The sequence below is a fragment of the Takifugu flavidus genome, chromosome 12, assembly GCF_003711565.1.
Source record: "Takifugu flavidus isolate HTHZ2018 chromosome 12, ASM371156v2, whole genome shotgun sequence".
NCBI lineage: Eukaryota > Metazoa > Chordata > Actinopteri > Tetraodontiformes > Tetraodontidae > Takifugu > Takifugu flavidus.
The window spans coordinates 1,110,077-1,120,556 of record NC_079531.1 but is presented as its reverse complement, the minus strand read 5'-3'; the positions used below and the strand labels follow the sequence as shown (position 1 = coordinate 1,120,556).

The 10,480-nt window shown below is 52.8% G+C and overlaps 1 protein-coding gene across 1 annotated transcript; it reads left to right on the top strand.

The window, feature by feature from the left end:
* Positions 1-1,409: 1,409 nt before the first annotated feature.
* On the top strand, positions 1,410-10,185 carry LOC130534569 (SPRY domain-containing SOCS box protein 4-like). Its single transcript, XM_057048829.1, is given in 6 exon segments — positions 1,410-1,742; positions 3,307-3,417; positions 3,903-3,952; positions 6,069-6,399; positions 6,402-6,935; positions 9,333-10,185. Coding segments are annotated over 3 exon segments (834 nt in total). The 5' UTR covers positions 1,410-1,742; positions 3,307-3,417; positions 3,903-3,952; positions 6,069-6,227; the 3' UTR covers positions 9,461-10,185.
* Positions 10,186-10,480: the final 295 nt, after the last annotated feature.

Genomic DNA, 10,480 nt, shown 5'->3' with positions numbered 1-10,480 from the left:
GCATGAGAAAGGATCCAGCATCCCTCTGGGGGCGGAGGAGAAATGGTTCGAATCCTAAACCAGGAGGACACCCGACGGTGGCTCGGGTGAGCTGAGGGACGGAGAGCGAAGGCCAGTCCCAGCCAAGTCCCCTCTGAGGGGAAGGAGAGCTCGTGGGAATCCAGACGCATTGTTTGACTCGTCCTTCAATAATGAGGGGCTCCACATCACTTATGGAGGAGAGAAAGTGTGTGTGTGTGTGTGTTTGGGAGGAGATGGAGTGAAAAAGATGCTTATTCAGAACTGTTTTTATCAACTTCTAGCAGCTCGGAACTCTGAAGTCAGCAGTGAAAAGCCAGCTGATGACACACACTCACACACACACAGAGCACGAGTTCGGTGAGTCAGGCTCCGCTCAAACTGACTCGGAAATCAACTTTCTGACTTCATGAATAACAAGTAACAGGAGGAATACTTAGACGGGCTCCTGCATAGTTTAGCGGCACAAACAGATCATGAAACCTCGATTTTACTTTGGTGATTAAACGGTAAAAAGGCCGTCCTGCGGACGTGCCCGTTGCACGGATGAATCCTCTTCAGTCTGTGAATAAGGGGCTAAACCAAACATTTCTTTCCAGGATTGATTTAATCATGTAATGTAGAACGACCAAATAGATCCAGTAAAATTGATGTTCTGTTCCCTCGCGATGGCCCAGCCGGGAGAATCAGCCATATTTCACACTGACAAGGACGTAAAGCCTGTTTTGTCATGGCCATCATCTTCAATTGTCCCTGGTTCCATTTGAAATTGATTTGAGGCCAGCAGCTCGGGGAGTCAGTGGTCTAGTTTTTATAGAGCACAATCTCATCCAGGCCTGGGTGACATATCTACTCACACATATCAAGGTGAGATACAAATAAATACATCTGACAACTGGGGTATGTGTTCACAACAAGGTGATTATTTATAGATCCACCAATCTGTTTGCCCGGTCCACAGACATAAGATCCAGCCCTTAAACACTTTTTAGAGCATGCTAAACCGCAGCAGTAACAAGGATATTTCCCTAAACGCCACCGGGATGGAAACATTCGCCAATTTAATTTAGAAAAATGATACCTCACTGTTAACTTTAAGGAAATAAGGACAAGAAAATCAACATAAATTCAAAAGCAGCTGGCTAATTATCGTGGAGTCAAGTTATCTATTAAGTAAGACTTTATCCGGAAGTAGCTGAGGCACTTTCAAAATAAGAACGTTAGCTTTAGCCACATTTAGGTCACAAAACAAGCCGATACGCGCAAGTGAGTGCGTTTCAACAATTTAAGATCACTTTGAGCCTGCCTCACAAGTATTTACATTATATAACACAAACACAGGACGTTAAAAACGTGGGAAATGTTTTCCTCCGTAACCGGAAGTGCGTTAGCTATCATGTCTGGCTTGACGGCGGTCACCTTGTGTTGATCCCAAACAAGCGACCAATCAGCGGCCGTCAGGGACACATGAACGGCGATAATATCCAAGAAACTGGCTGCTGGGAGCAGGAACAAAGGAAGCCACCCGTGGTGCGAGGAGCCCCGCGCACGCCGACAGGACCCTGCTCGAGTCCGGCTCCGGACGCGTTGACGACCCCCCCCCCCCTCTGGTGTCCGCCCGGCGGGCTGCTTTTGTTGCGGGAGGAGGAAACTTACCGTCGTGCGAGCCTCGTCCGGGCCGCTTTTCTCGGTCGACAACTTGCAGAGGAGTCGCTGTTTGTGAGGTAACGCGCGGTTCATGTTTCTGCACGCACGCGCGCGCGCGCGCACGCACACGCCAAACAGCACTTTTATGAGGAAGACTGTCATGTTTTATGCCTTTTATCGCGACAGCTGTTTTCAACTTTGTGTTTATTTTCTGATTCCTCAGTTTGAGTTCTTATTGATTTCAAATCAATTTTCTGCTTTTTGTCTGGTTGGCAAGTGGAAGCACAACAAAGAGCCGCCGTGTACTTTCCAAGCACATGGAAACCGGTAGAATGTTTAAATCCCTAAGAAGCGTGCGAAAAGTTTTCTCTCCAGTTAATGCGTGCGCGTTAAACGCGTGCGTCTCCACACCCAGCCGAATGGCCTCCTGTGTTTCTGTGCCAGCCAGATGTGTTCTGCTTGCTCTGCATTTTCTCCTGAAAGGCTTGAGGAAGTCGGCTTCTCTCACCTCCATTTTAAGCTGATTGCGCGTGTTTGGGAACCAGCCAGGTGCAGGAAGCTCCGAGAGCCATAAAAACCCACCGTCGGACTCCCCTCACTGCTCCTTCCATGCAGACTGTATATGTCATTCACAGGCTCAATGGTTCGCCGGCACCATCTGCCCCCCCCCCCCCCCCTGGGCTTTGGCAGCCTACAACCTGGTCTGTTGTTGGGGGAGAGGTGTGTGGGTGGACGGCAGATGGTGAGACGGAGATCATAAGGCTGGGATCTTTTGGGTCGCCTATGTTGGTGCAATAAAGCAACCCCCCCCCCCCCCCCCCCGAAGCGTTCAAGCCCGCTTGAATGAAACGGTTTGTTTGTTTAATCCCCTCGCTGGTGATCATGTGCCCCCCCCCAGGAGCTCTGTTGACCTCTACGCTCCCTATTACATCGTCTGGCTCTGACCTCACGGCATCACTTCACCTGTGTGTGATTCAGCTGAGACGATTTCCCATTTTCCCATCGAATGTTGTTTATCGGATTCTTTTCCGAGCCGCTCAGAATGTCGACGTTCCCGACGGTGGCGTGCCGGGAGGCGGAGCGCCCGGTTCTCCGGAGCTGCTAAAGTGTAGCATCTAAGATGAGCTAAAGCGCCTCTCCTGGGAGATGATTCCACCCACACGTTTCTATACTGGGACGCCCAAACTCTGCCCGGCGCTCTGCGGCTTCCTTCAAACGCCATTGAATGGAAACTATTTTTATTCCCGATTTCACAGGACGCCAGTTAAGAGGGAGGGGCAGCGATCCAGCGGATCTCGCCGGATTTAATTGGCCGTCTGATCTGAAGGCGAGGTGATTTATGACCTGGGGAAAGTAAAAAGGAAGCTGCCTTCCTGGAAAAACTTGTTGATGAGCGACTGTTGAGCGTGTTGTCACGGGGGGGGGGGGGGATCCTTTCACCATGCTACATACGGACACGCTGGTGACTGGCGTCCGTGACTGAGTTTCCTTTGGTGCTGGTCCCAGTTCTCCCCACAGTGAGACTGTTGTTCCCCGTTGGTTTTCCCAGTTTTGGGATTTTTGGTTCAGAGTAATGGTGAACTGTGGAGCTGTTGCCGTGTCACTGGGATGGGCGGCTCTTTTCTGCTGCCTCTCTTCCAGGGCTCAGGTGGTCCAGCGTAGCTAAGCGAAGACGCTGTCCTGAACCCTCCCGTTCAGATCAGCCCGAACTCGAAGGTGTTGGTGGTGACGAGCAGGAGGAAACGGGAGGCGGTGAGCGAGGGGTTTGGGAGGCCGGCTAACGGCTAAAACTGGGATCTGTTAGCCGGGCAGGTGTCGGGAGAGCTCATCTGGTGGGGAAGTTTCCCGGAGCAGCTCCAGCGATACGAGGCGGGTGGTGAACGAGGGCGTCCTCACACACTCGTTCGCCAACTTCACATCACGACGTTCGTAAAACCGCGCGACAAGAATAAGACTGAGGTGTCGGAGCGCGTTAACGATGCAGCGGGATGTGAAGGAGGGAAAATAACCGACATATGTTACCATAGCTACGGCATCATTTGCCTGGATGTTGTCTTGGATGTGGGTTACAAGGATTTATTTAACATAATAATAATAATAATAATAATAATAATAATACAGTGTTACTGTCACCAACCCCAGTCTTCCTACACTGGGAAAATGCTCCACTTGTTCATTTGTGTGATTTAAAGGCCTCTTTTGCGTTGTTACTCATTATTTATCCGTCTTCTCCGCAGCTTCCAACCCTCTCCTGACCCGGCCCCCCCTCACCTGGATGGACTAAGAGGTGAGTTCGGATCTCAGAACCACTGCAGCCTCGTGTTCAGAAGAAATGGGGCTGGTTAGTCTAGGTTATGACACATTTAATCATTATTTAACCGTTTTTTGCTCTGCCCAGACGATCTTTTCTCTCTTTCTTTTGCTTAAAGTTTCAGTTTTGAGGCTAAAAAGAATCCCGAACAGATCAGAGAATTGTGGGGAAAAATTGTTTTTTCCATGATAGTGCGACGCTAATGCAAAGCTATGTGCTGCACGCCGATCAGCTCGTGTCCTTACGGGCGCCATCCTGTGCGTTATGAATGTGCTCGGTGTGTGTTTGCGTACAGTGAGCGGCCGGCGCTAATGCGCTAATGTGCTAATGTGTGCGTTATTCATCATTAAAACTCCTCAGTGGAAGAATGCAGGCAGACAGGAATCCTATTGTGCTTCTGCTGGGGGGGGGCGCAGCGAGAGGAGGGCTCCCAGGAGGGAAAGCTGAGACACGGATGCATGGATGTATAGGTACAGAGTGGGGGTTGGGGCGGAGAATCTGGATCACTGAGCATCGACCAGGACTTTCAGGGCAACCACTGGTGTTTTTACTGGGACACATTAAGGCCCAAGTTAGAGGCAATAATCCAACATTTGCCTCAAAATCAATGCAGCATTTATCTCGCTATTTAGCCTAAAGGGCATTCCTGACCTCTGACCTTCCGGGCGGATGTGTCCAGGTGTTGTATTCCAATGCAGCAGTGCACGCTTGTGTCTGTAGTATTCCATAGGAAGCCATGTTCCTCCCCATTCCCACATCTGTAATCTGCTCAGTGATGGGCTGGATTGGCAGGTTTGACTGATGCCCCTGTGGTTAATGACCACAGTAACAGGTCAGAATATATGACCCCGTCTATATGACCCCGTCGATATGACCCCGTCTATATGACCCCTATACAGGAGGAAGGGAGGGAAGAAAGAGGATACACGCTCAGGAAGCCTGACCAGAACCAAATCGTTAGAATTCCAGACTGATCCTTGTTTCATATATTTCATGATCATTTAAATGTAAACACACACACACACACACCCACCCCCCAGGGCTGTGCAGCCACACGTCGTCCTAGGTAAGACTTTAAATGTCCCGCCCCTCCCCGGCCGTCGGATCCACCTCCCGTTTGTTCCGAAAGGCTCAACGATCCTTTTCAAGTTGCTCCTGCGTGAAATTGCACAAAACTGCGTCTGGATTATCGGGAAAAGTGGGTCAGTGTTTCTGGAAGGAGGACGGCGTGGTCGCGTCTCATGCTGGGGGGGGGGGGGGGCCTCAGACATCACCTGTAACTCCGAACTGGGATTAAGCAACAAACTAAAACACCAGTAGAAACTTCGATGAACTCGGTGCAGCAGGTTGGCTGGTTTCTTACCGGCTGCTGAAATAAGTTACTGCTGTCCGTCTGTGTTAAATTCCTTATTACCAGATATTTACCAGGAATAAACCTGAATAGTGTCGATTAATAAGTGCTCCCGTCATCACTGGGAGACTGAATGTTCCCTCCAGTCAATAAAATCCCAGCTATGTGTGGAAAAGGAATTATGTGGCGTGCCTTTCTAATTTTAATCGTCTCGATATAACCGTGTGGAATTGAGTCATCTGTCCGTGCACGGCTGTGCACGACCGAGCAGGGCGAGCCCGTGTCAGGCTGGAGAATCGGCGCCGGAATATTCAGGCCGTTGGTCTCGGCCTAAAAAAGGAAAAATAGATGAATTGGGTGAGGCGAAAATACAGTTTAGTTAGTGTGTGTGTGTGTGTGTGTGTGTGTGTGTGTGGTGTGTGTGTGTGTGTGTGTGTGTGTGTGTGTGTGTGTGTGTGTGTGGTGTGTGTGTGTGTGTGTGTGTGTGTGTGTGTGTATAAATTGGTTTTCTAAAGGTCTGCTAAAAGTGATGAGAAATGTACCCTTCATTTCTCCTTCTGTGGCCCCCTCCTGCCTGCGGTTCTGGGGGGGGGGCCACAGGGTTTTGGGCTTCTGTTCTGGCACACCGTGATGCAGCCACGTGCACGCCGTGGAGCAGCCACGTGCACGTGACGTCGTCCATCTGCATTTCTGTTCCTGATGGAAATGTTTCCTCAGTAATTAACGTGTGCTTGTTTTCAGGAGCCCCCCCACGGTTGAAGACGTGGTGCCTCCCTCTCGACTCGCCCCCCCACCCCCCCGTGTTGGTGACACCGTGCCCATGAGGTAACGTCAGGACCCGCCCCCTCACTGCTGCCCTCGGTCCACCCCCCCACCCCCACCCTCCCCCCCCCCCCAACCATGGGCCAGAAGATCTCTGGCAGCATCAAATCGGTGGATGTGCGAGGGGAGCCTTCCTACCGGCCCCTGCGCCGGGAACTCCGGGGCCCGGACTTCTGCCGCCCCCCGAGGTTGGACCTGCTGTTGGATATGCCCTCGGCCGGTCCGGACTCGCAGCTCCGCCACGCCTGGAACCCGACGACCGCTCGCTCAACGTCTTCGTGAAGGAGGACGACAAGCTGACGTTCCACCGGCACCCCGTGGCCCAGAGCACCGACTGCATCCGCGGAAAGGTGGGCTACACGCGGGGGCTCCACGCCTGGCGGGTCCACTGGCCGGCCCGGCAGCGCGGCACGCACGCCGTGGTGGGCGTGGCCACGGCAGAGGCCTCTTTGCACTCGGTCGGCTACACGGCGCTCGTGGGCTCGGACTCGGAGTCGTGGGGGTGGGACCTGGGTCGGAACAGACTCCACCACGACGGGAAGAATCGCCCGGCTTCCGTGCCGGCACCGACGTATCCCAGTTTTCTGGAAGCGGACGAGTCGTTTGTCATTCCGGACGCTCTGACGGTCGTGCTGGACATGGACGAGGGAACGCTGAGCTTTATGGTGGAGGGACAGTACCTGGGGGTGGCCTTCAGGGGCCTGAAGGGAAAGAAGCTCTATCCCATCGTCAGTGCTGTGTGGGGCCACTGTGAGGTGTCCATCCGCTACGTCAACGGCCTCGACCGTGAGTCTCACACACACACACACACACACACACACACACACACACACACACACACACACACACACACCACACACACACCACACACACACACAAGCGTCTGTTTATCATCCTGTGATCTTTTTTTGGGACGTCTGGCTGATAAACGCGTCTGCAGCAGCGAACCAGCGGGAACATTTTGCAGATATGCAGCCCCCCCCTCCCCCCCCCCCCCCCCCACACCACACACACACACACACCCCCCGACTGTATAAATTTCCGTCTGCGCTGAGCTATAAAAAGCCCATAATGAAAAGGAGCGCTGCTTTGTTTACCAACAGGAAGCGGTTTGAGCAGGATCTCCGTCTCCTCTGCAGCTGTTATTTTACCACCTGCTCTGTAATAATTAATAGTTCGTTAATATCAAGGATATTAACACGATACGAACACGATTGTTGAGCTGTCCCCAAACACTTTGAGTGTTATCAGCATTCCAGCTCCATCCCGAGTTTATGTTGCAGCCGATGTTGGTGCTGACCCTGGAGGCCCGAGGCTCCGCGCCGGTGCCCCCCCGACGCCGTGTCCGTGGCTGCGGCCCCCGAGTGTTGGTGACCGGGGGGGGGGTGGGGGTGGTCTGAGCATCACGTCTGCCCCCACATTCCAGAAATGTTGGCCCCCAAAAGCAGCCAGATTAAACAGTTTAACGATTAAGACGGGTATTTTAGATGTTGCATCTTATAAGTCTGTTTGAAGACCCCCCCCCCCCCCCATTCCCCGACGCTGACGCAAAGCTTCACTTTCCCAGATGTTGTCACGGGAACGAGATTTAGCATCAGATCAGCTCACACGGCAGGAAAAGAGCCACACTTGTTCTGGATCTGTCGCTTGTCTTCCATCAGTACAGGTTCAGTTTCTTCCTCCTTCCTGTAGCTTCATCTTCATCATCATCTTCATCTCTTCTTGGTCCAGCAAGGATGAAGCATCTTCTCTGGCCCATAACGGTCGAGCCTACGGGGGTCCGATTGCACCAGTAAAACGACCACGCCCCAACAACGGGGCGCCGTTTCCTCGGTCGTGAGCGGCAGGAACCGAAGCCTGGACGCTTCGGCGGCCTTGGGCCCAGGACTCCATCCTGCTCCATTTGTTATCTCGTCCCACATCTCATTGATCTAAATCCATCCGTCCCTGACACATTCCTCGCCTCCTCCTTTCACCCCGTTGGAAGTTCAGACGCGATCACAGCCGGAGGAGCGTCCATGTACGGCGCACGTACCCGCCCCGCCGAAGTAGGTCAGACAGCCCCGCTAGATTTATGCTAATTTCTCGGATAAGCGTGGTCGGCAGTCGGCGCCTCCGTCTGTCTCACAAGGAAGCTGGGACAGAGTGTGTGTGTGTGTGTGTGCGCGTGTGTGTGTGTGTGTGTGTGTGTGTGTGTGTGTGTGTGTGTGTGTGTTGGGGGGGGGGGGGGTAAATCATGAGGCTTGGAGCACGTGTGAACTCTACATCCATTCCCCTGCTAATTCATTAGGTGATCAGAAGAATAATGGAAGAAAGTGGGGGTGAAGCTCTCGTAGGGGAACGGTCCCGGAGAGGACGGAGTGATCCACTGCGCTCGTGTCGGGTGGATCCCAGAGTTCTGCTGGGAGATCATTTCAGGGAACAGTGAGGACATTTATGAACTGAAGGTTGCAGCTTATCTGTGGTTACCCGCTAACGTTGGTCCACGATGCCAGCTTTAATGTTCCGGGGTCCTTGACTGTCACAGCGGGCGTTACGTGGACGCCACCGTTCCGAGGACCCGAAGGCCGACGTGTTCCCGCTCCTGTTCAGGGGAAGTCTCGTCCCGGTTGTCGTGGAGCGTCTTTAAGGGAGTGTCTGTTAAAACAATAAATTCAGTAATAATTCAGCATTGCTGAACACTTAAGATGCAGCGACATCGCCAAGACGTGAGGAGCTTGTTGTTATGGTAACCACCATTATCGAGGAGCTGTGCTGTTAAAACCGGTTTTTTTTATTAAAAAAATCCGTATTGGACCGTGTGTGTGTGTGTGTGTGTGTGTGTGTGTGTGTGTGTGTGGTGTGTGTGTGTGTGTGTGTGTGTGTGTGTGTGTTGTGTGTGTGTGTGTGTGTGTGGTGGTGTGTGTGTGTGTGTGTGTGTGTGTGTGTGTGTGTGTGTGTGTGACGCACGATATCTCGGGCAAACCCGTGGCTGTGTGATGCGTTTAAGAGCGTTGGAAACAGGAATGCTCTGCAGCGTTGCCGCCCTCCGTTTCCACGACCCTTCTGTTTTCCCACTCTTGGAATCCCGATGAGGTCATTCCGAGGCCGGGCTCGTCTCCCGTTGCCGTGATTCCGACCAAACGGGCCGATCGGCGACCTCCACGTCCGGGCGTTAACCGTGTGTCTCCTCCCCCACCGCAGCGGAGCCCCTCCCCCTGATGGACCTGTGCCGGCGGGCGGCCCGGTTGGCGCTGGGCCGGGAGCGCATCCATCGCATCGACGCGCTGCCGCTGCCGCAGACGCTGAAGAACTACCTCCAGTACCAGTGACCACGCCCACAGATGTGGCGCCATCCGGGACATCTGTCCCCGCAGCGTCTCCGTCGAACATCTGGGAGGACGCGGACAACAGCTGACTATTGTTTACAACTGCGGTTTGGATGATTTTAATCAGGTTCTCAGCTTTTTTTCCCGCCTTCTGTCGCCATCTTTCCTGGACTTTTGCCTGAATTGAGATTTCTTTTTGTTTTTTTTTTTGTCTTTATTGCAACGTTTCACTTTAGTTTTCCGAGCAGCGCGTCCTGGAACGCGGCGGCTTCGGAGGGACAGATGCCTGCTCTGCACAGACTCTGCCTCCCCAGGAACATGTTGCTATTTATATTTGTATTCCCAACACAGCCGGATCTGTGGAGACACAACAGTCCCTCATGAGAGCAGAGGGAGGCAGAGTCCACACACACACACACACACACACACGCGTGCACGGATCCTGTGTGCATGTTCGAGCACCACGGAACGCTCTCGGTCTTCCTCTGTCCCCCGTCACCTCCGTGGGCTCCAGCGGCGCCTCTAGAGACGCCGTGCGTGTGCTGACGGACCTGCTCAGAGACACACGAACGCACCGCCACGTGCTTCTTTCCCAGTCTTAAATGCTGAGGTCTTATGAGATTATTTTATCTTTTTTTTTTTTTCTCCTCGGAGTATATTTGGAATACTGTGATGCCAGGATATTCTTTTAAATGTGAAAAGGAATAAACTTGGATTAACTTGCTGCACCTCTTTGTAGGGTTTTTATTTTTAAGTGTGTCCAGCTGCTGCTGCTCCTCACAGCTGTCTAATATTTAGACTAATACTACTGTCTAATATGGGGGGGGGGGGGGGGGGGGGGGGGTGAGAATTCCGGTAGAATAGTGGGGTAACTCTTACATGCCAGCCTGTACGTTGAGCCCGTCACGTTTTCCGCCTGTTCTGTTGTGGCGAAAATGTCAGCTGGCCGGCTCCAAAGGTCCGCTGTGACGGATAATCCTCACTGGACCGGACACGGGCCGGCGCTGGAGCACATTCCTGCGT